At 39.7% G+C, this 26,625-nt stretch overlaps 1 protein-coding gene across 2 annotated transcripts in view; it reads right to left on the reverse strand.

Moving 5' to 3' along the window:
* Positions 1-3,933: 3,933 nt before the first annotated feature.
* The window catches only part of LOC140930958 (uncharacterized), a 64,525-nt gene continuing 41,833 nt past the window's right edge, over positions 3,934-26,625 (reverse strand). The window contains exons 4-9 of one of the 2 annotated variants that reach the window (XM_073380688.1): positions 10,993-11,095; positions 10,298-10,493; positions 9,078-9,213; positions 8,196-8,277; positions 7,544-7,609; positions 3,934-7,293 (exon numbers count right to left, since the gene is read on the reverse strand). In XM_073380688.1, the coding sequence (XP_073236789.1) occupies positions 5,356-7,293; positions 7,544-7,609; positions 8,196-8,277; positions 9,078-9,213; positions 10,298-10,493; positions 10,993-11,095 (2,521 nt within the window). In that variant the 3' untranslated portion in view covers positions 3,934-5,355. The remainder of the gene's footprint in view (positions 7,294-7,543; positions 7,610-8,195; positions 8,278-9,077; positions 9,214-10,297; positions 10,494-10,992; positions 11,096-26,625) is intronic. The other variant, XM_073380687.1, reaches the window with a different exon arrangement.

Genomic DNA, 26,625 nt, shown 5'->3' on the forward strand with positions numbered 1-26,625 from the left:
GATTAAAGTAATTTTCTTTATGCATTTCTTGTCTTGCTCTGGCAGTTGTTAAAAGGATATGTGATAAACGCAGACATATGTTTTCCGCTGTCAAGTCACAATATAAGAATCTTATGGAAAAGATTCCTGTAGGGCAATATTACAGGTGAACTGGTGCATCATTGTTATTGATACAGTAAATATTATTCATAATTTAGTTATCCGACTTCTTGTTTAAGTATAAATCTTCAAAGGTCTTTTCAAATTATTTTCCCAGCAGTACTTATAATCATACTGTAGATACAAAATGAATTGTCTGTCCAAACTGCCCAAAGCGTTATAGCCTTCTTTTCCAGCTTCTGCTGGAACTTTGAGCCTTTCAGCTTTCTCTCCCCCTCTTCTTTCGCTTCTTCCCGTTTTCTTTTCTTTGTTTCGCATTCACTAGAGATAGATTTACATGTAGTCCAATAAAGCTGGAAAGATAAATAAATACTAGGTTTCATTTTGGTGGAAAGAGTTTATGAGGAAGCTTTTAGTATCTTAGAATTAGTTGGAAGGAAGTGTAGGTGGGTAGTAGAACAAGGTTTACATGGGAATTTTTAGTTCAGCTTTGTACTGTATGAGGCTTTCCCCCCCCCCCCCTCCCCGCCTTCTTTTTTCCTTTTTTTTTCTCTCTTACCTCCTGGACTGAATTGAACTCGTTCTGGTATGGTTTCTCTTCCCCCTTCATAAGTTAGATTAGCCTGCGAAGGCATCCGTTTCTCCTCCCTCTTCGCCGAAATGTTTTCGCAGGCTAAAGTTAGATGACAAAGTTGCCCTTGACCGTTAAAACGACGTCATAAGCGGTGGAAAGGACGTGGATCCTCACGGACGGCTCAGGGGCAAATAGGTTAAAGTAATGCTAAATAATACTGCTCCGTTTTCGACATTCTCATACTTTTGCTCTGCATGTTTTATACACGTATTGTAGGTTTTGCGATCATTGGCGCTTTGTGAGCCAGAGATTTGCTTTCCCTGGTGCGTTTATTTTGTACTTAGAAAGTGAAAGACTCATTACGAGGCAGGAGCTAGCAGAAATGCTTGGAGGTCAGTTTTTTTTAAAGAATAAAATGTATAAAACATAAAAACAAGGAAACGTTGCGCAGGGTCCTAGAAGTGGGATGAGAGTGAAGTGAAATGACATCGAAGTGTTTTAAAACTCAAGTGGAACCAAGAACCCCAGGTGATTGATTTCACTGCTTAGTTTTGAACAATTTGACGTCATTTCTATGGTCGATAAGAGTATAGAACGTGGGAAATTGTTATCCATTTGTTTTCTTGCAATATCATTCTTGACAGTTTTTGACTTCCTTTCCGGTGAATTTTCTCAGAATATCGCGCGACTAAGAAAAAGAGAAACAAATTACGCCACCTTTACGTCATTTCAATGGTCTGTACTATTATCGACCATATCTCTCGATCAATGAACTGGCGAAAAATCGCTCAGTTATTGAAAACAAACTCTTTCACTTTTAGAATGATAAGAAAACCGAGACAGCACGTTATAATTTGTATTAATATAGCTGAAAAGTCCACAATCTTAACGTGTAGGACTGTTCGAATGGGCAGTCTGGTCACTGGTATATCATTATAATATGCCTTCCATTTTTTTAGTTCACCTAAATACTCACGTTAAAGTCCTTTCGTTTCGTTTACAGATTGCGCGCTGGCCAATATTTTTTGCTAAAGTACATACCCAACCCAATATATGGGGGAAAAGCTTTATCGCTGCGGTCTTGATTTATCATCTGGAGTTTGGTCGTTTCGAAACAAAGTCGTTTCGATTCAGGCCGTTTCGATACGAAGCAGTGAAATTGCACAAAAATTTCGATCAATACAAGTATAGTTTGCGGGTGAACATGAAAAACCTTTTGGGTGAAAAGTTTTCGTTCCTGAAGCCAAGTACTCTGAGCACTAAACGTCGAACTATTTACACCTGAACTGAATAAACTTGTATCGAAACGACCTCTTTTCTCTTATCGTTTCAGTTCAGGTAGATCGCAGTACATCTGATGGTTTTCACATTGATCTGGATGATTTTTTAACCGGTCTCATTCTGCTGGCTAATGAGCTGGTGAGTCTACATTTAAACGTAATATTCTGCTGGCCTTTACCGTGGTTACCAGATACTTTCCTGGGGCAGTTTCTGATTTCAGCCAAGTCTTTATAGGGCCTCGTTCGTAGCTTCGGCCTAAGGCCAATATGTACATGCAAGGCATCCCTGCTGCACTCCATCGCCCGCGCGCGAGAAAAGTATCACCCCATGGTAAGGTTATCTAAGACAGTCTTGGATTCTGGATTCCACGCTGCGGATTCCGGATTTTAGATACTGGATTCCGGATTCTTTGGGCTAAATTCCGGATTCCAAGGCCCAGGATTCCGGATTCCACAAGCAAAAATTTCCCGGATCTGGAACCCAGATTACTTTACAAGGGGCGACCGGGTAGCTTGCCGTGTCAAACCACGTCATATTCCAGGCTAAAATTTCCTCTTATCTTCTCTTCCAGTCGCGATTTGCGGTGAATAGTGTAACAGCTGCGGATTATGGCCGGCCGTTCAGAATAGCTGCGTTTGTAGCAGAACTCGACGCGGGTTTCAGACTGTTAAATCTCAAAAATGACTCACTTAGAAAGAAGTTTGACGGCCTCAAATACGACCTCAAGAAAATCGAAGAAGTCGTGTACGATCTTACCATAAGAGGACTGAAACCAGCTTCTGCAGTCACAGAAACAACTTAAGTTGTCAAAGTGTTGTTGTAATAGAATTTGTTGTTGTTGTTAATTTATTTGTTTTTCTTTTCCTGGAAACGTTTCCAGGGCAGATGAAATCATTCCTCGGTACCACTGATATTGAGGAATGATTTCATCTGCCAACTTGTCGAAAACCCTCTTATTCTGTTTACCTATGAGCGGGCACACTGGGTAAATAAGTTTGGTTTAAGTGCCCAGAGGGCCTGATGTTTTGGATCATTATACGTTTCTGGGAAACTGCCCACCTACCCCTCTCCTAAGCCAACATTTTACCCTAAGTGAGAAGTAAGTGTTAATGTTGGCTCAGGGAGGGGGAGGGGACTCCGCTTAATAAAGGAGAGGGAATGCTCGTCGTCTCGCTTAGGGGTTTAAATTTCGGATTTTGGCCTCACTTAGGGTGTTCTGGGCAAAACGCCATCATATTTAGCCGTGAAGGTTTCGTTTAGGGTTGCACGCGAAAAAATATAGAAATATTTATTATATAGACACGAGTGTTTTACCATTCGTAAAATTCATAAAAACTACATCCGGGACCAGAGTGGTTTATTTTCCATAATTTCACACGTGAGTTTATCGATGACGTAATTTCGGTCATTTCCCTCTATTATTTTATCAATGTCTTTTTGTCTATATAATAAAAAGAACATTACACGGCGGCTTGAAGATATGAATTTTATTTTCTCGTAAAATTCATTCGCCACCGGGTAATATCCTCTATATATTTGATATGTATATTTTTTAATTCGTTTTATTTACTCCATTCAGATAATCCAAGTTTTCTCATTTGTCTGTGTTTTAATATGGTTTCTTTTAGGAGTCAAAAAAAGCTTGGGCCACGCCCAGATCGGTCTCCCATAGGGGTTTACTTCAAAATTTCCGACGAGCATCCCCACCCCTTTCATATGCAGAGTCCCCCCCCCCCCCCCCGGTGGGTTGGCCTAGGGGAGAGGGAGGTGGGCAGATTCCGAGAACCGTTTAATGGTCCGATGTGTTCTGGTAAGCCAGTCCTCAATAGGTCAATGATCTAGCTCACCCGAGATATTTTATCGCTGGGAAAAAGAAATAATAAAAATTAATGTGAAAATCAAAATGGCTATGTAACGAATAGCTTTGTATGCACACGCATCTTTCACTGTCATAGACAATCAATTACGAAGAAATCAGCCTTTTTTAGCTCAGCCGAGGTTTATTTTCTTTCTTAAATCTAAATTACATTGATAGTGAGGAGCCGTTGATTAGTTGTGATGAAATTCCTCTAATCATAGATAGTTAAAATTATTCTAGTATACTAAGATCTATTTTCGATGGAAAAAAAATTACAGCTTTACACAGCAGATGCTTGCTTCCTGACGCGTTAATCAAATACCATACAATTTTACTGTCGTATTGTCTTTTGGGTTGTTTTCGTTGTGTCGTGTCAGCAGGAGTGGTGCAGTTGAACCAGTGCCCTGACGTCCTCGTCCCTTTCCTAGGGTGGATGTGTCATTATTGTCTTTCCTAATAGGGAGACGAAGTCGTTACGTCACGCTGCCATGGTAGAAAAGTTTCTGGATCTCAACAAACCGTGATCCTGCAACTATAGCAGCAAAAATGAGAAGTATGACTTTTCCTTTGCATGATTGCGCTCAGGAACAAAACGGTAGCCCATACGTTTGTTTCATCATTCGACAATCCAAGTGGCCGTCTCTGTCAAGAAAGATTGTTGAGATCATTGTACCATGGTAACGTGACCTCACACTTCTCTTAGGAAAACCAACTGAGTTCTTTTCAAGAAGGCCGGGAAAGAAGGTGATGGATTCGCGAATGAAGAAAGGGGCAATGGCGTTGTCCCAAATGCGCAAATTTGGAAAAAAAAAGTAACAGCCAACTGATAAGTTAATTGATCACTATCAAGATTGGGCAACCCCCAAGAGGCGCTCCATGTTTAGATAGTATAGGACTGTTCTAAGAACGGGAGCCTTTCCCGGCCATCTCACCCAATCAGTTAAAGTTTGCATGGCTACTGTCCTACCAAGAACCCGTCAACCTTGAATACGGCGATAGAAGTTGAGGATAAAGTTAAATCTATGCATTGCAGAAGGCTTTTGTACTGTATTTCTTTCTGAAGTGGTAAAAGTTAGCTAAATCAATTAATGATACATTTAATAAAACGTATGTATAAATAAGTGAACAAAACAAAAACAAAAAAACAGGCGAGATTAGTCAAAGACGTGGTTGGCAATTGCATCCAGTCAGACAATTTAATTAAATTCCACAGCTACAGACATGTGGAGACGAACACTGATGAAGTCGCTTGTGAGAAAGTTGTAAAAATGGCTGCTTCAAGGCTTCCACCAAATGTCGTTTACAAAAAGCAACAATTTTTCTGCCTAAAATTAAGAATTTTTTTTCATTTTGTACTCTTACATTTTGATATATAAAAAGGTGTGCCAAGTTCCCACATATTTCCAGCATACGGGAAAATTTCTAAGAAAAGAAGTTCAGTGTTTTTCAGTTTTTATCTAAACTATCTAACGCTCTTTTGTTACTTATACTCGGATATTTCCTTAGTTTGAAAATGTTTTCAAAGGAAAGAAAGGCTATGTTGTTAAAAAGCGCTAACCAAACTGGTCCCATTAAAACTATGGCCTTGAAGAGATTTTTTGATGCTTCTGACATCAGCTACAAGACCAACCACAACACAAACTGTTATAACGGAAAGGACAACCCAAAAACCTATCTTAAGGTATTTGATTAACAAGGGGCGATCTTTTTGGTCTTCTCTTCCATTTGTGTAATCCTTTGTCAATTTTATTCCTTTCCGCTTGCATATCTCTTCCAATTGTTCGGCGATGGATGGCCGTCCCACAAAATAGCAACGAGACTTTTTGTGAGCCGACTTCAGAATTTTCTCGAAGTCCATTCGACCATTGATGAGTCGGGTATGGGTTTCTGCAGCTGGACTTTCATCGGCTTCGTTGAGTTCCTCTCGCGAACTAGAGACGTGAAATTGGAAGGTGACCGTTGCAGCATTCTTGTTTTTTATCTTCCTCAGTAGCTCTTCAATGGGTTTACGAAAAAAGTTATAAAATGCCTTGCTTCGGACCGAGTAGAAGATGTCAATCGCAATTTGTTTATGGCTTGGTGACCTTCTTTGCGATGGTGCTGTGTGGGCCAGAAAGCTCAAGATATCCAAGAGATAACCACATCCCGAGCCTGTTGCGAACAGAAGATAGTGTGAAGGGCGCTCCATATCTTCTGACTCTCTAACAAGTTGATGGTACAGTTTCGCAACAGACGAACGATAAGGTCCCCACACGTGCAGAAGAGACGTTTTCTCAACTTCTGCCAGCCAATTTGTCCAAGGGAGGCACAATTGCTTGTCATCATCAATTATCGACATTACAAAACCAATGTCCCAGGTAGAATCTTGCGACAAATTTCCAAACGTTGTGAAAGGATGTGATCTCTGAGGCAAAATTTCGGTGTTGTCCCTAACTTGATGGTGAAGATAATAGACATCGCCAACAGCGATTTTCACGTTTTTAGCAAGTTTCACATAGAGGACAACATACTCGTTGTTTCCAAGAACTTCTTTCCGCACAATGTGACCCCGGTGATATCGATACAGGAAAATGGAAAGAATTCGGTCTACACACCAAATGATGAGGATGGGTAGATTGAAGACATGTGCCAGTCCGTGAGTGATCTTCCGAATGTTGTCAATGGCGTACCAGATCCCAGCAAATGCGTGCAATGTCATGGCCAAAGAGTAACTTCGATGGTTGAGATAATTTGATCTGCTCAGGGGAAAGAGTAAGCAAAACAACACGATCATGAGCACAAATCGGTAGATCTCGTCAGAGGTTAGGTGAACTCCGGTGTGATCGTTGAACGTCCAGCCTTGGACGGCTGCAGGGTCCCAGATCTTGGACCAATTCAAATGCCCTAGAGAGGAACTGTAATTGAAGTTACTCGGTGGGTAGTATTTGAGTGCTGTTCCGTCTATGAGGGGAGGAACAAAGATCACCAGAACGTGGGCAAGCGAAGGAATGGCGATCAGGAAGATACCTGCTAATCTGTGAATTCTCACGTGAACTTCACGAATGCCTTCGACAGTTAGCCACCCTGGACAGGTTTCGGCGATAAAATTTGGGAAGCACCATAGCATCGTGTAGAACATGAGATTCTGGGACGTGATGATGAGACGTGCTGTAACAGCCCAAACCACATTGGTGATCGTCTCGCCCAAGTTGGTCCCCCAGATTCGTTTGGGAAGCTTTCCTCCTCTTTTTAGAACCGCATCACCTTGGAGAACGAAGTGATCAACGACACATAGTGTTGTCAGAACTAAGAATACGATCCACACCAAAGCTTCGTATGAAATAGAAAACCGCCCTCGATTTCGCCGGACGGCAGTTGCACTTGGTTTTGACGAGGATTGCGATTTGTGTTCAGGAATATCAACAGATATAGATGTTGAAGAAGTTGACGCAGGGTTTTTCCTTGAAGATACGCGAGCTCTTCCAGAAAAATCTGCCAGTTCCTGATTAAGGAAAAAATATATTCGAAATCTGTTAGTGGCTAGAGACACATCCGACATCGAATCGCAGACATTTATGAGTATTGACTCATTACAAGTCCTTCAAATGTGCATGAAAATAAGCACATATTAATTTATTTATTATTAGTGAAACCATTGTACTGGATTCTGAGGTAATCGAGGAACTGATCAATGTCCGCAATTTCAAGGGGTACATGTAAAAGTATAATGAACCCTTATACAAGAATCTCACCTTCAAATCATGGAAGAACTCTTGATGTCTAAATCCCAGGTCGTCTGTGTATATTTCCATGATAACCTATATAATTAATAGTTATAATAACATAGTTCATATCAAAACGTGAGGTATAGTCAGTGGCAATCATCATTTGCTCACTGTCCCCGGATACCAGTATTTATTTACCTGACAGATAATGGTCCGACGTGAGGGCACAGGTGGAGAGTCATTGCCGAATGAAAGATACAGAACGACTTTCTGTCAACTCAGTTCTAAAGTGCAATCATGGACAAATTCTCAAGACACATTTGCATTTGTGGGGCTCTCTTTTAATTTCACATGCCCAACCTCTCCCCCACCCCACAAACAACGATGAATGCGTATATCCCGAATTTTTCCCGAGTTTCAACTTTGTACAGGATGGGGAAAGGGGGGACTGCAAGATATTTTTAAAAAGCTGGCATGTTATTTGCTGTTGTTGTTGTTGTTAAAACACCCAAAAATTGTAGAAAGTCAGGACTACTGCATCACTATCCCAAGGACTTTTATCTAAAATTATAGTTATTAGCAAACTATCTCCCTTAAAAAAGTGTGTTTTTATTTAAAAAAAAACGCTTTCTTGCTGTTTTGCGTCGCTTTTCTGTATTTCAGCTAATGTCTTTCTCACCTTCATATCCTCTCGATCAATGGCCTCACTTATATGCTGAAATAATTGCTCCTCGTCAAACTCCACGTCATCAATTTTATTGCTAAGGAAGTACAAATATATGAAAAACGTCAAGATAAATTTGGTGGATAATAGATTTGTCCGTCCGCTTTGTCTTAACGAGCTCGCCTATTTTCCGCGTACTAGAGAAGAATTTCGAATATTTCCGTGTTGAAGTCTGGTTCTTTCACTTCACCAAAGAGTGCATGGACAGTTGCATGTAAGGTGAAAGGTTACTTAAGTATTCAGTGAGGTACAAATCAGGCCAAATTTTGAGTCCCGTCAAAAATCCTATCTGGGTGGAAAACAGCCCAAATCGTAGAGAATATAGCCCTTTTTTTTTTTCAGCTCTGCCGACTTTTTTTTGGGATCGTTTTCATATGACGTGCGCCCATCAAAAATTCAAGTCATTGTTGTCGTTTCATCTCGTTTACATGTTGTTTAGGGTTATGTCTGGAACTAATTGAGTTTGATCCGTTGGCAGCATGTACTGATACGCCCTCTGTAGCATTCGTCAGCTTGAATGTTTTTCAAATATTCAAGCCTGCAAGTTCAACGGGTATACGCGTATGAATCCCTAGCTTAAAAGTCGACATTTCGCGACGCCAATAACTCTTTCCCCACGAAATAGTGCAGAAATTCTTTACTGATGACGCTTCACTTCCCAGATCTGGGTAGTGCTTCTGATCAGTTGGAGCAAACTTCCCACACGGCACGACCAATAAGAAGCACTACCCAGATCTGGTAACTGGTATCAGAATGGACTGATTTCCACGCTTATCCTTAGACTTAATCTAGCGGGGAAAGTGATATCTGCATGATTTTAGGGGGTATATGAACTACCTGATAGCATCTTGGGAAGTAGGACGTGCGAGTAGATCCATGCCATCTTTGTCTTTCAGAGACTGAGCCACCTTTTTCAATATCACTTCTTTAGTTGGTGTTTTAGTTTCTAAATCTGCAGACTGTGCAGTGGTACCTGATAAAAGAAGTAAGAATGGAAAGCTGGAGGCAAGTTATTTGCTAAAGAAAAACATTAGCAATAGTAAGATTGTCCCTTCTCGACCGAGCTGGGAGTGACCCGGCTGGGAAAGCCGAAGTGTTTACGGCGTTTGAGAGATAGGAAGCGTTAAAAGAAAGAGGCGTTTATGCCCATATCTGTAACAAAGTCCACGTAAATAATTTGCTTTCGGCGAATATATCACCACAGATAATAAACAGCAGACTATCCAGTCGCAAATCCCGCTAACGATTGAAATCCGGAATCCAAGTCTTACTTGGAAGGAATCTGGAATCCCGACGTGGTTTCCGGAATCCAAAACCATCTTGGATTACCCTACACTGGGCGACAATGGACCTCTTTAGCTTGTATGTTTTGTTTTCCCAATACAGGTCATGTGATAATACTCTTGAAAACTGGTTCTTTCCAATTTTGTCCTATTTACTTGCATATGTGCGCATTGAATTTATGAAGAGACAAATTCCCATGAGATCTTGGGAAAACAAAACGTACAAGCTCAAGAAGTTTATTTCAAAGGTAAAAACACAGGTAGCCGAAGCTCGAAATATGAGCATCGGCGAGCATCGTCATCGTTGCGCAACATTCTAAATATAGGGATTTGTTTGAGGAAAAAACCTATCGTTTCTGTAACCTAGGAATATAAAAGTATTTCAATAAAAAACAGCTTACCTTTTCTTGAATGTGTGTTACGTCTCTCCTGTGTGGTCCATGGGCCGATTTATGGCCGCTAAATGGGTTGTGCTGTAAACGGTTTTCTCTCTATAGAGAGAGGAAACCGTTCACAGTACAAGCCATAAATCGGCCTAGGGACCACACAGGAGAGACGTAACACACATTTTCTGTAAGGTAAGCTGTTCTTTATTGAAATCCTTTCATTTTCCTAGGTGACAGAAACGATAGGTTTTTTCTTCATACAAATCCTTATATTTAGAATGTTACGCAACAATGCTGATGTCCGCCGATGCTCATATTTCAAGCTTGGGCTACCTGTGCTAAAAGATGTTTAAAGATGAACAGGGACTAAAACGAGCATGGTACAAACCAGATTCGGCATCGTGCATGAAGCTTGACCAGTTACACTGGTCAGGTCTGTCATCACTGCAGTAGTGACTCTGAATTCCATCCAGCTGTTCTTCCGTCAGAAGTTCTTGAAAAATTTCCTTGCAAGCTTTCCTGAAGTCATCTTTTCGGACATGTCCTTTTCTCAGTGGATCGTATTCATGAAAAACGTCTTCTAACTTCATTGAAAAAGTGAAAAACGAATCACTCAAACTTTGGTAGATACCAAGGAGACTTATGTTTTGGGCCTGTTTACAACGATTGAAGGTTAAGGTAATTAATAATTGTGTTTCAACATAAAGGACATGTTATATTGTCAAAATAAATATTTAATGTTTTTTTTTTTTCGTGTATTGATGTGTCGGTGAAGGAATAGGTCAGAGGAAAAGAGAGCCCAAAACATTGCTTTAGAAAACCACACAATTCATCTGGTATCCCTGCACCCTCAAGCGCTCATAACCCCTCGTTCCAGTAAATAACCCTTACATATTTTTACTGATCGTGTTGATTAATTGATTTATTTATTCTTTTTATTATTTTTTAATTTATAATTTTATTTATTGTGACGCCTGGCATATTAAATAAAACATGCTGTGAATATAATTTAGAGGGAGTATAAAGTAGATGTTTTTTTCAATCAAGAATATCCAAAATTTTACATCTAGAACATAAACTTACCATAATTCCCTTTTTACGAACAATGTCTCTGACTTTATACATGTTTTCGTCAAACGTCACCAATGAAGAATTCGTACAAGGTGCTTCTTCCCCTGACTTTGTCCTGCAATTACGATTTGTATTTTGACCCAATGACTGTATTTAATTAATGTTCAAATCAATGCAGGCAAACAAGTCATGAAGGTCTTAGCTGTTTCCCCTGGAAGATAGTTACTAGAGGAGACTGGAAAGGAAAGCTGGCAAACATCAAAGTTGAAAACAATGGTGCTGTAGTGTATGCTTGGAGCTCCCTGAAGATGCACGATCCTTTGTTTTTTGTTCACAAATTGTGACTGAATAAATTAATGCGATGTTTCTATTGATCAGTAAGTTCAAAATGATAGGAATGTTATTGAACGTTGTGCATAGTCAGGTCCAAAAAAGCTAACAAAAACATATAACAAAGGGGTTAACGGGTTTCATAACCATTCTACTTTAATAACTATGCTTGGAGCTCCCTCTTATCGTAATAAAAGCAATTCCTCCACCCAACCACTATAGAAATGTCGATTTGGTATCCCGGCGATATCATAATCACCCTCTTTAAGCAATGTTGTTTAATCCTAGCGTGAAAATAAAAACCATGGAAGGTTTATTGACTCTAAACACAAAGTAAGTGGGGGTGACTTTATAAGAAAATAAAGAATAATAATAGTAAAATTATAAGAAGAAATGAATAAAAGGAAATAAATAAAAAACTTATATGGGCAGACAGGCATCAGCCATACCGACTGGTTAGCCGAAAGGAAAAAGAAGTTGTGGAGCGTGTAAGAAGTTATTTAATAAAGGATTATGCTTGCTTACCCAGAAATCTCTGACATCTCCATGTGATGATGAGACAATTTGACCTGAACAAGTACAATTTATTTAGTGTTTTTACATGTTAAAGAAATGATGCAATTTTATGCGCTCCTTCTATAAATTAAAGGTAATCTAAAAAATTGACTTTAAAAAAAACAATTGGGAGTCATAATAATAATAATAATAATAATAATAATAATAATAACTTTCTCTTGCAGCATTTTAGTAAACATCCTCGAAATACAACTAAAAAAAATTGTCGCCTCACGTAAGGGATTCCGGGTAATTTTTGCTTCTGGAATCTGGCATCCTGGGCTTTGGAATTCTAAATACAGCTCAAGGAATCCGGGATCCCACTACTGCTTGGAATCAACTTTTAGGCCCTCTGGCCAAACTAACTAAATTTCCACGAATTACGTCAGCGTATTATTTAGAGCATGCCATAGTAACGAGCGAATGCGCATCTGGTGACGTTACGTCCTGGTCACCCATAAAAATTAACCCGGCTCAGCCCATTTAAGAAAATAAACGAGCAGTGCTTGCTCTGCAAGATAAAAGGGATTAAACGTGACGTTGAGCGAGGTTCTACTTTTACGCTTACGTGCGACCTTTCATACATTGCCTCAATTTTTTTGCGAACGTAAATTTTACGCACGTCCGCACGTAAAAATCACGCGACAGTGGAAATCAACCCTTATTTAAGAAAATAATCCAAAGGTGCTTACTCTAGAACCTTATGGACAATAAGGTATTGTCTGACTTACAAATAATGTTAAAAATAACTGAAACTCAAACGCAACTTTCCTTTTTTCGAGACTGATCCATGGGTAACATTCTACCTATTAAGACTGCGATACTGATTCACTGTGAAATTTTTAATGGATTCATGTTATTATTATTAAATAGATAATCGTCATACTCTACGTTTCGCTGTTCTCAGTAGGCCAATATTCTTGAAACATCTAGTATTGTAATTTGTAATCCGAGTGTCAAGCTGTCAACAATTAGAACAATGAAGAAATCGTACCAAGAAAAAAAACCGCAATTAAGTAAGCGAAACCACCAAACCCTTTCTCTTTGAATTCGGTATTTTATTGATAAGCTTCCAATGCGCATTTTTGCCCTTCTAAAAATTAAAAAAATTGAACCAAATTATTCATAAGGGCGATCAAAGTGACTCAGTGCAAAAAAAAGCATTTACGAGAAGAAAACGTTGTTTGCAAAAAACAAAAAAGGCTGACTTTCCTTCCGGATCTCGAGAGCAAACAGTTCCTTGCCTTTCTAAGCGTGTTTTGAAGGAAAGAAAACTATCTTTGTAGTTCTTGAATTCCTGCGAAGGAAGGCATATTTACCTAGCAAGAGAGAATTGTCCTTAGTCAGTTTTCGGGTAGAATGGGTAATTATTAAGCAAATGAAGCTGGTTGGTTCTCTCATTTTCTAGCTAGTCCTTTGCGTTACCATTGACTTAAGTTTACAAGGGCTAAATTCCAGTGTAGTAAAACGCTTTCTTTTTTTCCGATTTAAATAACAATTTCAAATAGGATAAAGAAAACAATAATAAACGAAACAAATCGGCTCTAAAGCTACCAGAAACAAATAGCGAAAAACTCTATTAATAACAGCATGCCCAAAATGTTTCGTTAAAATTCACTAAGTTAATGATAATGATCTCGTTTATAATAATAATGATGATTTATGTACGTATTGTCGATAACTTAACATGAGAATGATCAGCGGCTCATTACAACTGCATTACTTTACAAGAAACAAACAAAAAATAATTCATTTTAAAAAATATATAACAATAAAAAGAATATATATGCATGCAAGTAAGAAGTGAATACAAAATTGATCACCAAAAGATAAGTCTTAATTGCGCCTTAAAACTGTTCACATTAGTAGTCGCACGAAGTTCTTTTGGAAGAGAGTTCTAGAGCGTTGGCGCTGCTAACATAAAAGATCTATCACCTAACGTATTCTTCGATCGAACGGCTGGCATAGAAATAAAATACTACCGGAAGATCTAAGGTTATATAAAGACAATTTAAATGTTAGTAAATCGCATAGATTTTTAGGAGAAAGGCCTTGAATTGCTTTAAACGTAATAAGCAGTATCTTAAATTGTATCAGGGCGTTAACAGAAAGCTAATGCAAACCATTCACGAAGAAGGGGTGAGGCTGGATGTGGCAAAACCTAGGCGCATTACAAACTAGCCTGGCTGAGCGGCGTTCAAAACTCTCTCCAATTTGTTAAGCTGGTAGTTGGGCAGCCCATATAAAAGACTGTTGCAATAAGCTACACGAGATGTTATAAATGCATGGACAAGCATTTCCGTTGATTCTCGAGACAAATACTTGCGATTGGGGCTGAAGGATACATACAACTGTGTATCGTCCGCGTAGCAGTGAACTTTTGGGAAGTGGCGTTCAACGACCTGAAACGGTTTGCGCGTGTAGATAGCGAAAAGCAAGGGGCCCAAAACATGACCCTTGAGGAAACTGATCGGAGAGACTACCACTTACAGAGACACGCTGGAACTGGTCATATATATATACGATTTAAACCAGACAAGCGCATTGGCAGTTATTCCCAAATCAGACTCAATACGACCAATCAGCTTATCATGATGTATCGTGTCAAAAGCTGTGCTTAAATCTAATAATATGAGCAAGGTGACAGGGGAGTAACATTCTTAGTAACCATCCAGAAAATTTGATAAGTAACAATCCAGAAAAGACACTGATTTCTCGTCGTAAGTACGGAAACATAAGTCTTACCGCCGCCTTAATGTTTGAAAAAGTCCAAAGAACGGCCTCCAGTGTTTTCAACCAAGCTGTCTTTATTCTCTTTAAATGTAATGGTACTGTATATAGGGTGCTTAATATATAAAGATTCAATACTTGACGTACCTGATAACCTTGGAAACGCGGTTTCAGCGCATTGGTATGAGGAAGCGGTGATTACGAAACTGGCAGTTAGTGGTTAGTGGCAGCCATGGATGTTGGTGGTCAAGAACAAAAGAATTTCTCGACGTCCTCTAGGAAAACAACTCTTTTTTATGTCAATTCTTCGAAAACAAAATTCTCTTGTATTGACCCCCAACAGGGCCGCCTTGTCAAGTGACTACAAACCAAGAATTACAAATCAAAACTTCCAAAGATATTTCTATTCGTTTCTTGAATCGTGTAAGAGGAACGACTCAGTACCATTTACTGTCTAACTTGCAATATTCAGTCTGAAACTCATTTCGAAGAGATAAAACCCTTTCTTTAAAATTTTAAGGGGTTAATACTGGTTACGCGTCAGTAGTTTGTGTGGTACACATTTTCTTATCCGGCAGCGTTTTTAGAAATTGGTTAGCTGCATATAGATCTCTTTGTGCTATAAATGGGTACAAAGTATTGGCCCATATATGGTTTACAGAGTGGTAACTAGAAGTTGAGCGAAGGTATGAATATCATACATTCGAACTACGGGTTGACGAATTAGAATAGTGTAAAGGTTGATTTCCACCGACGCGTTTTTGGCCACGCACGTTAACGCACGTAAATTTTAATCACATAAATAAAATGGAAGCAAGATAAAAAGTGTTTAGATCAACTGAACGAGGTTCAACTTTTACACTTACGAGCGACCTTTCTTGCATTGCCTATATTTTATTTGCGAACGTAAATTTTATGCAGGTACGCACTTAAAAATTACGCAACAATGGAAATGTAAAACATACTAGCAATGTATGAAACGTCGCACGTAAGCGTAAAAGTACAGCCTCGCTCAACTAACCTCAACACTTTATATTTTGCCTCTATTTTATTTACGTGATTAAAATTTAAGTGCCTTAACGTTCGTAGCCAAAAAGGCGTCGGTGGAAATCAACCTTTAAGATGATCGACACCATAGGGTCAACCCATTGTTGCAAAGAGAAAGCCTGAAAAGTCTAAGCTGTCCTGGATTCGAAGCTATGACCTCTATGATACCGTTTCAGTACTCAAATAAGGTGAACTAAAAAGCCAAGTGAGGCCTGGTCAGTCAGTCGGCACGTCACACCCTTGAAGGACAACGTTGAAATTATCGTTATGTAAATCTCTATTACTTGTGAGGTATGATGAATAAAGCTTTTCAGCCTGGGAAGATCATCCCAGTTACCCACAAATTTTTGAAGTTACAATCTGGTCATATATAACAATGCCATTCACTTGAAGTAAAATTCGATTTTATTGCAGTTACAGCCTGCAGTATATGGGTTGTAACCATCGAAAATCCGAAAATCTTATTGCCCACTTATTGCGGGTTAATGTTCTTATAAAACTGTTCCGCGTAGAAACTACGACGTGTCGAAATAATCATCAATTATTTATGGGTGCCATTTTTATCGGGAATTTCTTCGATAGATGATAAAGCCTCAGGTACTATTTCACCGGCCCGTTGGCACCTTATACTGTCGAGCCACGGGGCAGTTTGAACGAGGACGACAATAAACAGCACTGGCGATTCTGACTTATTCTTCGTTTTAAAAGTTCCGAGGATGTATAGAAAAGCGAACCAATCAGATTAAAAAAGAAAAAAAAGAATATTCATGCATAATTTTCATCGCAAATGCCATTACAAATCATGGAATTTGTTGTAGTTGCCAAGTGTGATAATTTTTACGTGTCAAATTCGCACAAAGCTGGCCAAAAAAGGTAAAACTAAAGCTTTATGTTTGTACATGTTTGCAAGGATACTGAAGTGGTTGGATAGACAAAAACTCTCAAGTATTACTATCGTCCTGGACACACCTGTTGCGAAAGAAAGATTAAATTAGCACGGAAATGAGTGAACAGCATTTTTGGCTCAGCCCATGCTTCCTGACCAGGCGCGGATCCACACCGGTTTCCACCGTTTTACAGAAATCGGTCACATTTTTCATACTAAATATATTTTTAATAATAAAAAACACTTTCCAAGTTGAAATCCTGTCTGAATGACTCGGAAATCCTGGAAAGGGGATTTTAAGAAGTCAAAATCCACTGAAACGTCCTGAGGGAACCCGCCCCCGGAACCGGCAAGAAGCTTGCACCTTCGGCTCTCGTTTAGGAAATCGGTCAGTATTTATCCTAGATCCGCGCCTACTGACATCCGACTAAGGAAATAATACGCTGGAATCTCGATTATAATGAAGTGTTAAGGGACTGGCAATATTTGTTCACTATAAAGAGGTTTCGTTATATCGATGTTCTTTTTCATATATTTTACTATTACTGGGGTAAAGAAAATCGTTCGCTTTTTAGAAGTTCCATTGTCGTTCCTTTCCTCAAAATCAGCAACTAAGAAGAGAATTTTCTTCGTCTCAAATTCGTATTGGAGCAAAATTAAGAGTGTGGTCATTCAGGCAGCATGCGTGTAAAGTCGTCGCATTTGCCCGTTGGATTCTTTTGGCAAGAAATTGCAACGGCTATACGCGTATCACGCCGCCAGTGAGTCCAATGAATCACGACACCCTTGAGTTTTAAGTAGTGCTAAGCTTAATCGCGCAACATTAATGAAACACTGAAGAAGGAATGAAATACCAAGGAACACAAGTAAATTCAGCATAGTAAACAGGGGCACCCAACGAGGATATAGTTCAAAACCACTTAACATAGCATATTGTTGAACGTATTTTGGTATTCAAACGGTAGATATAGGCATATTTTTATCCCCTATAAACTTTTCATTTGTTCGGATTTGCTGGCTGAAAGTCTAGTGATCCGAAAATTATAGGGATAAAAACTTACCTTCTCGAAAATTTCAGTCAGGAAAAAGGCTCCCGAAAATTCTAGGTGGCCTTTTTTAGGGTCAAAATACGTTAAAAATGGGTAATTATACCATTTTGTATATGTTCGAAAATCCTAGGAGAGGCATGTAAGCAAGAAATTTTACAACAAATGCTCCGAAAATTCTAGATCTCAAATCGTCTTCCGAACAGATATTTTCCCGAAAATTGCCGTTGGGTGCTCCTGAGTAAAGAAACTGTACTTGAATTCGAAAGAAGAAACTGCCTTCGCTTTATTACAAATCCAACTCAAAATCAAACTTAGGATTGGCGACTCACCGATCGAACATTTCATTTTTTACTGACAGTATTTGCTCAAGCAAGCTATTCTCTGGCTGAAGTCTGTGGTTTAACAAGGAAGTTAACGATTTCATCATCAATTAAGGTTACTGATGCATAAAATACATTTGTCTTTTGTTTGCTTTCAGTAAAACCACAGGTCTGAAAACGTAAGTGGTTGTCTTTACACTAGGCTGTTAAGTAATACTTAAAAGCTGCTAAGTTTTACTTGACCAAAAATGGGTGTGTGAAGGCCCAAGTAAAATCTTAAGCAACCTTACTTTGCATCTCATTAAAGCAGGAAAGTTAAAACTATTCAAGAAAGTTTCAAGTGATTTGAAAACTATCCTTATGACCGACTTTAAACTGACTTGCAGTTTCTTGAGCTTTGAGAACGGCGAAACATGTCAATCAATCTTAATTATGTTGCGTCTTATCGGTTATGTGTGAAGTTTATTATTTTAGTTGAAGTAATTAAAATTTACTTGTCTTGAAATATTTCTTAGCTTATTTAGGTTCTAGTGTAAAGACTACCAGTATGAATTTCGGTTAATTTAGTTTTTACAATTTTCCTATCAAAATAATTATCGGCGACTTAAAGAAACAGAGTCATCAATAGCAACTGCAACTGGAAAGCCAAGCGTATAAATAGGATATTGTATGAGAATACTGTGGCTCATGGAGACAAAACACTTTAAGGGAATCTAAAACACTTCCGGGAATCCAAAACACTTCCCAGAATCCAAAAACACTTCCCAGAATCCGAAACACTTCCCAGAATCCACAAACACTTCCCATGCAGAATCCAAAAGCGTTTTAGATTCTGGGAAGTGTTTTGTCCCTACAAAACAATCGTGGAGTAAACTGGAATCGTTCCTTTTAATCTTAGACAATATTATTTTTCGAAAGTTACTGAAAACAAACGCGGAACGGGGGACGGGGAACGAGTACGGGGTGAACGAGAAAACGAAAAATGGGAGAAAAAATAAAGAATTGGAAACGAAGTTACCGGTGGAGTTAGGGTTCAATTTAGGTTTTGCCTTCAAGTTTTCATTTTTCCTGTATCCCGCGCTTGTTCCCCGCACCCCAGGGGGTGAGGGGCAGGTAAAAAGGAAATGTTTTCTTTCTCATTGGCCGTTTTTATACTAAGGACGCATTATCCGTCTGGACGAACTTGGGAAAACATTTTGTTGTTCGTCTGGGTTATACATCTCTAGTATAAAGACGGGTACAAGACGCACTGTTATGCGTCCAGACGAACTACTCTTCGTAGTGCGTCGTTCAAGACGTATTTCGAAGGAAAGTTCGTCCAGACGCATAATGCGTCTTGTGTCCGTCTTTATACTTGAGACGCATATAACCAGACGAACTACTAATGTTTGCCCAAGTTCGTCCAGTCGGATAATGCGTCCTTAGTATAAAAACGGCCATAGACGCATTATCCGTCTACACGGATAAGCGTCCTCCAGTATAAAAACAGCCATTTTTTCCTCGCGCGTTGCGGTTGCCGAAATCCTAAAAAGAAATGACTAGTGGGGAAGTTTGAGGCCTTGAAGCGTTTAAGGCTTTGGGTGAAATAAGAACTGAATCCAATAAATTAGCTGTTCGAAATGCTAAACTATGTACAAAAAAAAATCAAAAGCCTGAAGAAGAAGGCATCTTGCTAGAGACTTTTGCCAACTTCTCGGTCAATTGAAAAGTGCTTCACCGAGAACTGCACACAATTATAATTGGTTACTCGGCGAAAGATGTAGGCGATTCGATAAATGACTTCCATAAAATTAAGTTAAATAAATTAAGTTGTGAAAAAGCACAGTTTTTTGTAGCAGAAAAAAAATAAAGGAGAAGCCAGACTTTACGAGTAGCCAGTTAGTCGAAGAAGAGGGGGGGGGGGGGGTGGGGGGAGGTGTTGGAAGGATGAAAAGTATCAGCGTTTAGAAAACGTGCGTGGACCAGATCTTCGTACAAAAGCATTTTGTCGCAATATAATATTTTTTCTTAGTTAAAATGCTTTTAACAGGTCAATTGTCAATGCTATTTTGAAGCTAGTTCGATTTTAACCTCACGATGACGTGTATGGATCTCATAGGGACAATGTCATCTTTTTTCAAAAGCACTTTGAAAGCACTTTTGAACAACGTCAGATAAAAATATAACGGCTAGATTTTCATTTAAAATGGCTAAGATCAAGGCATTTCTTTGTTCAATCTTACATATTAAGGACACTAAATGAAATAAACAGTACAGAGCTCGGCAGATGCGGGAGTATCAAAGATAGCTTTAACGTTTGGGAATCAAAAAGAACTTTGTTCCAAATTCAACATCTTTAAGATATAACCTGATTTCTGGGAATTTTCTTCATAACAAACAAGTTAGTGAATGAGAACTGTAATCTTACCTTAGTTATTGTAAATCAAGTCCAAACAGCGTACAACGTTCTACTAAGTGTCTCTTGCTAAACTGTATAAGCTCTCTTTGCGTATCGGCGTATTATATATAGCGTCTTAGGCAAAAAGCGAATGCATCAAAAGACATGTGACGTCAAGCCAGCTGTGGCACCTGTGAACGATTAAGAGCCATTATCTGAGAAAATCGCATCCTCGGAGACCCAGGGGCAGTCAGTCGGGCCGGGAGAAAAGGCGCGACGAAAGTTTTCAAGCACAGGCGGAAGAGCCCCTGGGTACCGACTCTCACCGGACCATTTCCAAACGGTCAAGTGAATGCTGGCTCCTGATTGGGCACAAAAAATGCTTTGTATTATTGTGCCCAATCGGGGAACAGCATCTCCTGAGTTCTTTTCGTGAGTTCGTACACGACGCGACAGCTATTGACTCGATCACGGCTTGTCTGGCTCATGCACCAAACAAATGCACGCAGTCAGGAAACTTTCAGTTTGATATAAACACTTTATTTCAAAATACTGGTTGGTTGTCTTTACACTAGGCTGTTAAGTAAGACTTAAGAGCCGCTAAGTTTTACTTAACCAAAAATTCGTGTGTGAAGGCCTAAGTAAAATCTCAAGTAACTTTGCTTTGCATCTCATTAAAGTCGGAAAGTTGAAACGGTTCAAGAAAGTTTCAAGCGACTTGAAAACCATCCTTATGACCTACTTAGCTGACTTGCGGTTTTGCGGTTTCTTGAGCTTTGAGAAAGGCGAGACATGTCAATCAATCTTAATTTTGTTGCGTGGGAAAATAACCTGAAGTAAAAAAGAATCGGTTGTGTGTGAAGCTTTATTTTACTTGAAGTAATTAAAACTTACTTGTCTTGAAATATTTCTTATCTTATTTAGGCTCTAGTGTAAAGACTACCACTGTCTACCCGAAAACTAAAGACGCTTTTCCAAAAACACAAGCTTGAGCTTACAACAGGTATTCATACTTGCATCGATCATGCCTTCGTAAATCTTAAGGAGTTTAAGATTCCACGACAGCTGACAGCCACGAAAACGTCGCATGAAAAGTGAATTCACATTTTTCAAGTCTCTATCGTGGTTCTCCCAACTCGCTTACTTTGTCAAATGCAGGCGAACTCTTCTGGAGCTGATTTTCTATCAACCATATCCAAGTTCATAAAGAGAAAGAAAATTTTGTCATTGTTTGTTTACCTCCTTCACAAAACCTGAAATTAGGCATCTTCACGTGGTAGTCGTGCAGTGACGGCAAAGAAATCTGCAAAATGCGTGACGCACATGCAAAGTTGTTGTTTTGCCTTGTCAAGCTATTACTTTTTTATTATCTCGTCGCCGCCGCATCTTAAACTTCCTATTATCTGATTATTTACGATACATTGTGATCCGTCAGAAACAGAATTTTCTCAGTGCAAAATGAATTGTTCCTGCTGATAGCATCCGAAACGTTTTTCGACTCATCGGTAAGTCCTTCGTTTCTGGTTAGGAAAGTAGAAAATGGAAGTTTCCCTTGTACGCACAAGCTTGGTGAACGAACCGGGCAACTGTGGCGACATAATACCCATCGTGTACGAACTCACGAAAAGAACTCACGAGAGAAATGTTCGCCGATTGGGCACAATAATACAAAGCATTTTTTGTGCCCAATCAGGAGCCAGCATTCACTTGACCGTTTGGAAATGGTCCGGTGAGAGTCGGTACCCAGGGGCTCTGCCGCCTGTGCTTGAAAACTGACTGACTACCCCTGGGTCTCCGAGGATGAGAAAATCGAGAATCACACGACACTCGTCAAAAAATCGAATTTTTTTTATTTTGCCAAAACATCCCTTTTAGTGACCTTATTTAAGGAAAAATAGTTTTGGGTTCAAACGATTCATTTCAAAGGAGAAATTAGGAAAAGTTTAAAAAATCGATTTTATGCTCGTTTTTCGCACAAAACACGGCAGGATGCAATGGCAACTTCGAGAGAAGGGTGAACGCGTAAGAAACATTCCCTGACATTGAAACTTCACCGAATTATTATTTTGTTCTTACTCTTGAAAATCCTAAAAGAAAATTTGATAAACAATGCTTTACATTTTTATAATCGACAAGTGTAAAGAGGTCATATTTGTGACGTTAGACGTGCTAGAAAATGAAGGCCAACTTTGACTATTAAAAAAGGCCTCTGGTATATGCCGCTTGATCATAAAATCAATATAAAATGGAACCTTGGCTTTTGTACTAACTTACTGGAAAGTTTTAGCTCTGGAAATCAAATATCATCCTGACACCAAAGCAAGCGGTGAGAGCAATTGAATTGGGAAATTTATGCAAATTAGACGGCTTGCGGACGGTTGTCAAACTAAAAGAAAGGTTTTACATGAAAGGATTACTCACCATTGCTTGTAACACGTTTTTACGGCAAGGAAAGTTATTTCCAACTTCTTTTGCGTCGTTTTGAGTCACAAAATATATAATTTTTAGCCAAAAGACAAACGTACGTTTGCTCAGCAACTGCTTCCGAATCCGGCCGTGAATCGAAATAAAGTCACAACACGTCGAAGCAAGAGTTACAAGAGTTTTTACTTCAGTCAGGAGGCAAAAGGAATAAAAATTCATCGCAAACTAATGCCTTCGATTTTGAAAACCTTTCATCACTTCAATCGTTCGTCGGCTGATAATAAACATCGCATAAGATCGTATGACCTTTGGTGTGACCGGAAATTGGTCACACGCTTTAGTCACGTCATCATGCTGTCACGAAATTTTCGTAGCTGTTGTCAGCAATTTTAATACAGTTTTCACATTTTTTGACAAGAAATCCTCTCATCGCAGTAGAAACAGCCATGCATATTTATTTTTCTTTTATTTACCTACTAGGCTTTGAAACAGCTTTTTTGCCGTCGAAGTACTAAACAGGAGGGGTACCTCGGATTCCAAGTGTCGTGAGTGATCCGTGGAAGCGAAAATTAAGACCAAAAAAGAACGAATATTTTGAATACTTAAGTAAAGCCACAGCTAAAAAAAAAAAATTGTTCAAAATATTTTCAAACTAAGAAAAAAACATACTTCGATCATCCCCGTGACTTGGAATCTGGCCAGAGTCCCCCCTCCCCCTCCCCTCCTCCCCTATGCCGGGCCAAAATACTAAGTTCCCCCGGCCCAATGTCCCATAGTCAAGGGAGTATACTCTCTTGCTGTAGTAAAGAACTTGCAGAATAATACCAATTCTCCGTGGCCAACGGATTCAACGCTACAGTTTACTTTTGGTTTTGCTTGTTGATTTTTTCGCTATTTGCTCACGATCAGGAGCCTATAACCCTAACCACGACCAAATTAGGAAACCTGTTATTACCAGAAAAAAAAAACACAAAGAAACAGTCAGTCAGATAGACAGTACATAATTGAAAAGACCTCGACTAAGATTAAAAAAAATCAATACATGACACTGTCGAATGCGAAAACCCAGAAACCATTTTGTGGAAAAAAGGTTCGCATACAGCTATCAGCTGCTTTTGTCCACAACTCGCCGGTAGAGGTGCGCGGAAACTAGTGATTGTGAAATGGCTTCAAACTATGATCCTATACTGTTGGAATATTACTTATCACAGAAAGCTACACCTGATTTCTTCTAGCAGACCCAATCCTCTTGGTTCGTGTGGACAAAGTAGCTCATCCCGGCTATTTGCACCATGCTACCATAGTCTCCCTAGATTCCCAAGCCTCGCAAGCAGACCTTCCTGTCCCACGAACGTTGGGTAGGATTGTAGGACGAGCCAAAAGAAAGTGAAGGCTATAGGCTCTCGCGATGATGCAAGGAAGGTCGAGTATTATATTCCCCTATCCTGGTCGCCCAGGGTAAGTCTGCGGAGGAGAGTGACTGAGGGGCTGTATGTTCGAAAAGTTGACTAACGCCCCCGGGACTAACGCTTTCCCCCTGCTTCTTCTTATTCGCTTGATAGTGATTTCCTGTTGTTAAACGTTTGAACAACAGGGCCCTAAGTACTGTGTTTCGTCTTGCACTAAAAACCCATAAACCTTATAAATTTCACTATGGGACTTCAACACCTCCCTTGAATGATCCATTTCGCTAAACGGGACCTCAAAACAACGATTCTGTGTATCCTAAGGGAGTGCATACTATACTTTCCTGGCTCTCGTCACTCACAGTGAGGTGATGGTGGCTTACACAGTCCAACCTCCATGTGCGACTGCCAATCCAAAAGACCAAATTTTCCCAGTCAAAGCCTTACAGCTGGAACTTCCAGTAAACGACCACCTTCTTGTAAGTGACTGCGACCACTTTTTGGGCGTCACGGTTAATTGTTTTCCATAAGCGACCAGTTGACGCATTCTCTGCTCTCTATTTTTGCTGTGTGCAGTATGTTCCTTAGAAAATATGAAGACCTTTAGCGACATCGTGGAACTACACATATCCTAACTTAGTAGATGTAGCCAACAAAGTGAAGATTATGTTGTGACTCTAGACTATTCTATATCTCACTCACCTGAATCCCTCTTTAAATTGATTGCATGATTTAAAAGCTGTATTTGTCAAAAGAGGTAAAAGATAATATTTTGCCAGGAATTTGTTACACCGCCATTTAATAGAATGTGCCTGGACCTCTTCTCGGAATAGACCCCATGTGGTCCGATTCTTCTAAACGACCACCTCCCGTTAGGGACCACTAAGTCTTTGCATTTTTGGTGGTCGCTTACTGGAGGTACGACTGTATTACTTTGACCTATCAGAGGCTTACCGATAATAAAGGGGATCTGGAAGGGGGTATGGATGCGACAATCACATGCAAGGTCGCTTACTTAAAATAGTAGACATCTAACTGACAATCAAAGTTTGTGCTTATTATTGGGGTTATCTGGTGTTTACTCACCTCCCAAGCTACCCTGGGCGAGCCAACTTTTCCTCCATTTCCTTACAAAACTTGGTAAACCATTTACATGAGAAACAAAAGGTTGGTTCGGATAGACGCCTTACTACCAGTAGTGGGCGGAGTTGAGGGCTTCCGGAAGTCAGCCCTCCACTGAGCCGGTAGTGGTGGCCTCACCCTTCCAGCCCGGCTAATATTTCTCCACTTTGGCTCGCCCAGCTACAATCGGCGACAAAATGAGTTGAGACACTTCGCCCAAAAGTAGGCTTTTTTACGTTTTATGAACTTCAAAAGGAGGAAATATAGCTTTCCTCCCCCATCCCCTCCGTACAATGTTGTGCCCTTGTTCTAGCTACCTATAGAAAACAACAAACACCCCAACTTTGAATGGAGGGGACAGGGGAGGGTGCGGATTCGTTTGTTCTCCGAAGTCACCCTATTTGTCTCAACAATTTTGTCGCCGATTGTAGTTGGGACAACACGGTCAAGGCTAGACAAAGACAGCATGCGCAAGCACTGTTGACTCGGACAAAGTGGTCAGTTTTTTCCTCATATAAACGCTCGCAAAAGTTGGCTCGGCTGGGAGGTTGACCTTCTCTCCGGCACAGCTTTTCTCCATCCATGGGTTCCAAACAGTCTTTTAGCAGTCACGTTTGAAATTTATAGGAAAATGATGTAGCACTTCGAAAAATAATAATAATAAAAATACATTTTTTTCACAGCCTGTCAATGCCTAGAAGGTGTCTATAAAAGAAATCAACTGCAGAACAGGAGTCAATTTCAGTTTTTTGCGCTTTTCACGCCAGCATTGCGAAGCGGACTGGGGGCGCGAGACACGCGCGATGCATGGGGAACAAGTTCTGCAGGCTATAAAAGAAATTAAAAAATAAATAAATAAATAAAGCAGGCCTGATTTTATTTCGATGAGTCTATTTTTTGTCGAAAGCAAACGTGAAAAATCGTATTAAAATTCGTGACAGTATGCTAACGTGACTTGAGGGTGTGACCGATTTCCGGTCACACGCCAAAGGTCATACGATCTTGTGTGATGTTTATTATCAGCCGGCGAACGATTGAAGTGATGAAAGGTTTTCAAAATCGAAGTCATTAGTTTGCGATGAATTTTCAATCTTTTGGCCTCCTGACTGAAGTAAAAACTCTTGCAACTCTTGCTTCTAAAGGACCGCACTGACGTGTTGTGACTTTATTTCGATTCACGGCCGGATTCTGGCGCAGTCGCTGAGCAAACGTGCGTTTGTCTTTTGGACCTTTTGGCTTAAAATTATGGATTTTGTGACTCAAACCGACGCAACAGAAGTTGGAAATAACTTTCCTTGCCGTAAAAACGTGTTACAAGCAATGGTGAGTAATCCTTTCATGTAAAACCTTTCTTTTAGTTTGACAACCGTCCGCAAGCCGTCTAATTTGCATAAATTTC

Source organism: Porites lutea, chromosome 3 (assembly GCF_958299795.1).
Source record: "Porites lutea chromosome 3, jaPorLute2.1, whole genome shotgun sequence".
Taxonomy (NCBI): domain Eukaryota; kingdom Metazoa; phylum Cnidaria; class Anthozoa; order Scleractinia; family Poritidae; genus Porites; species Porites lutea.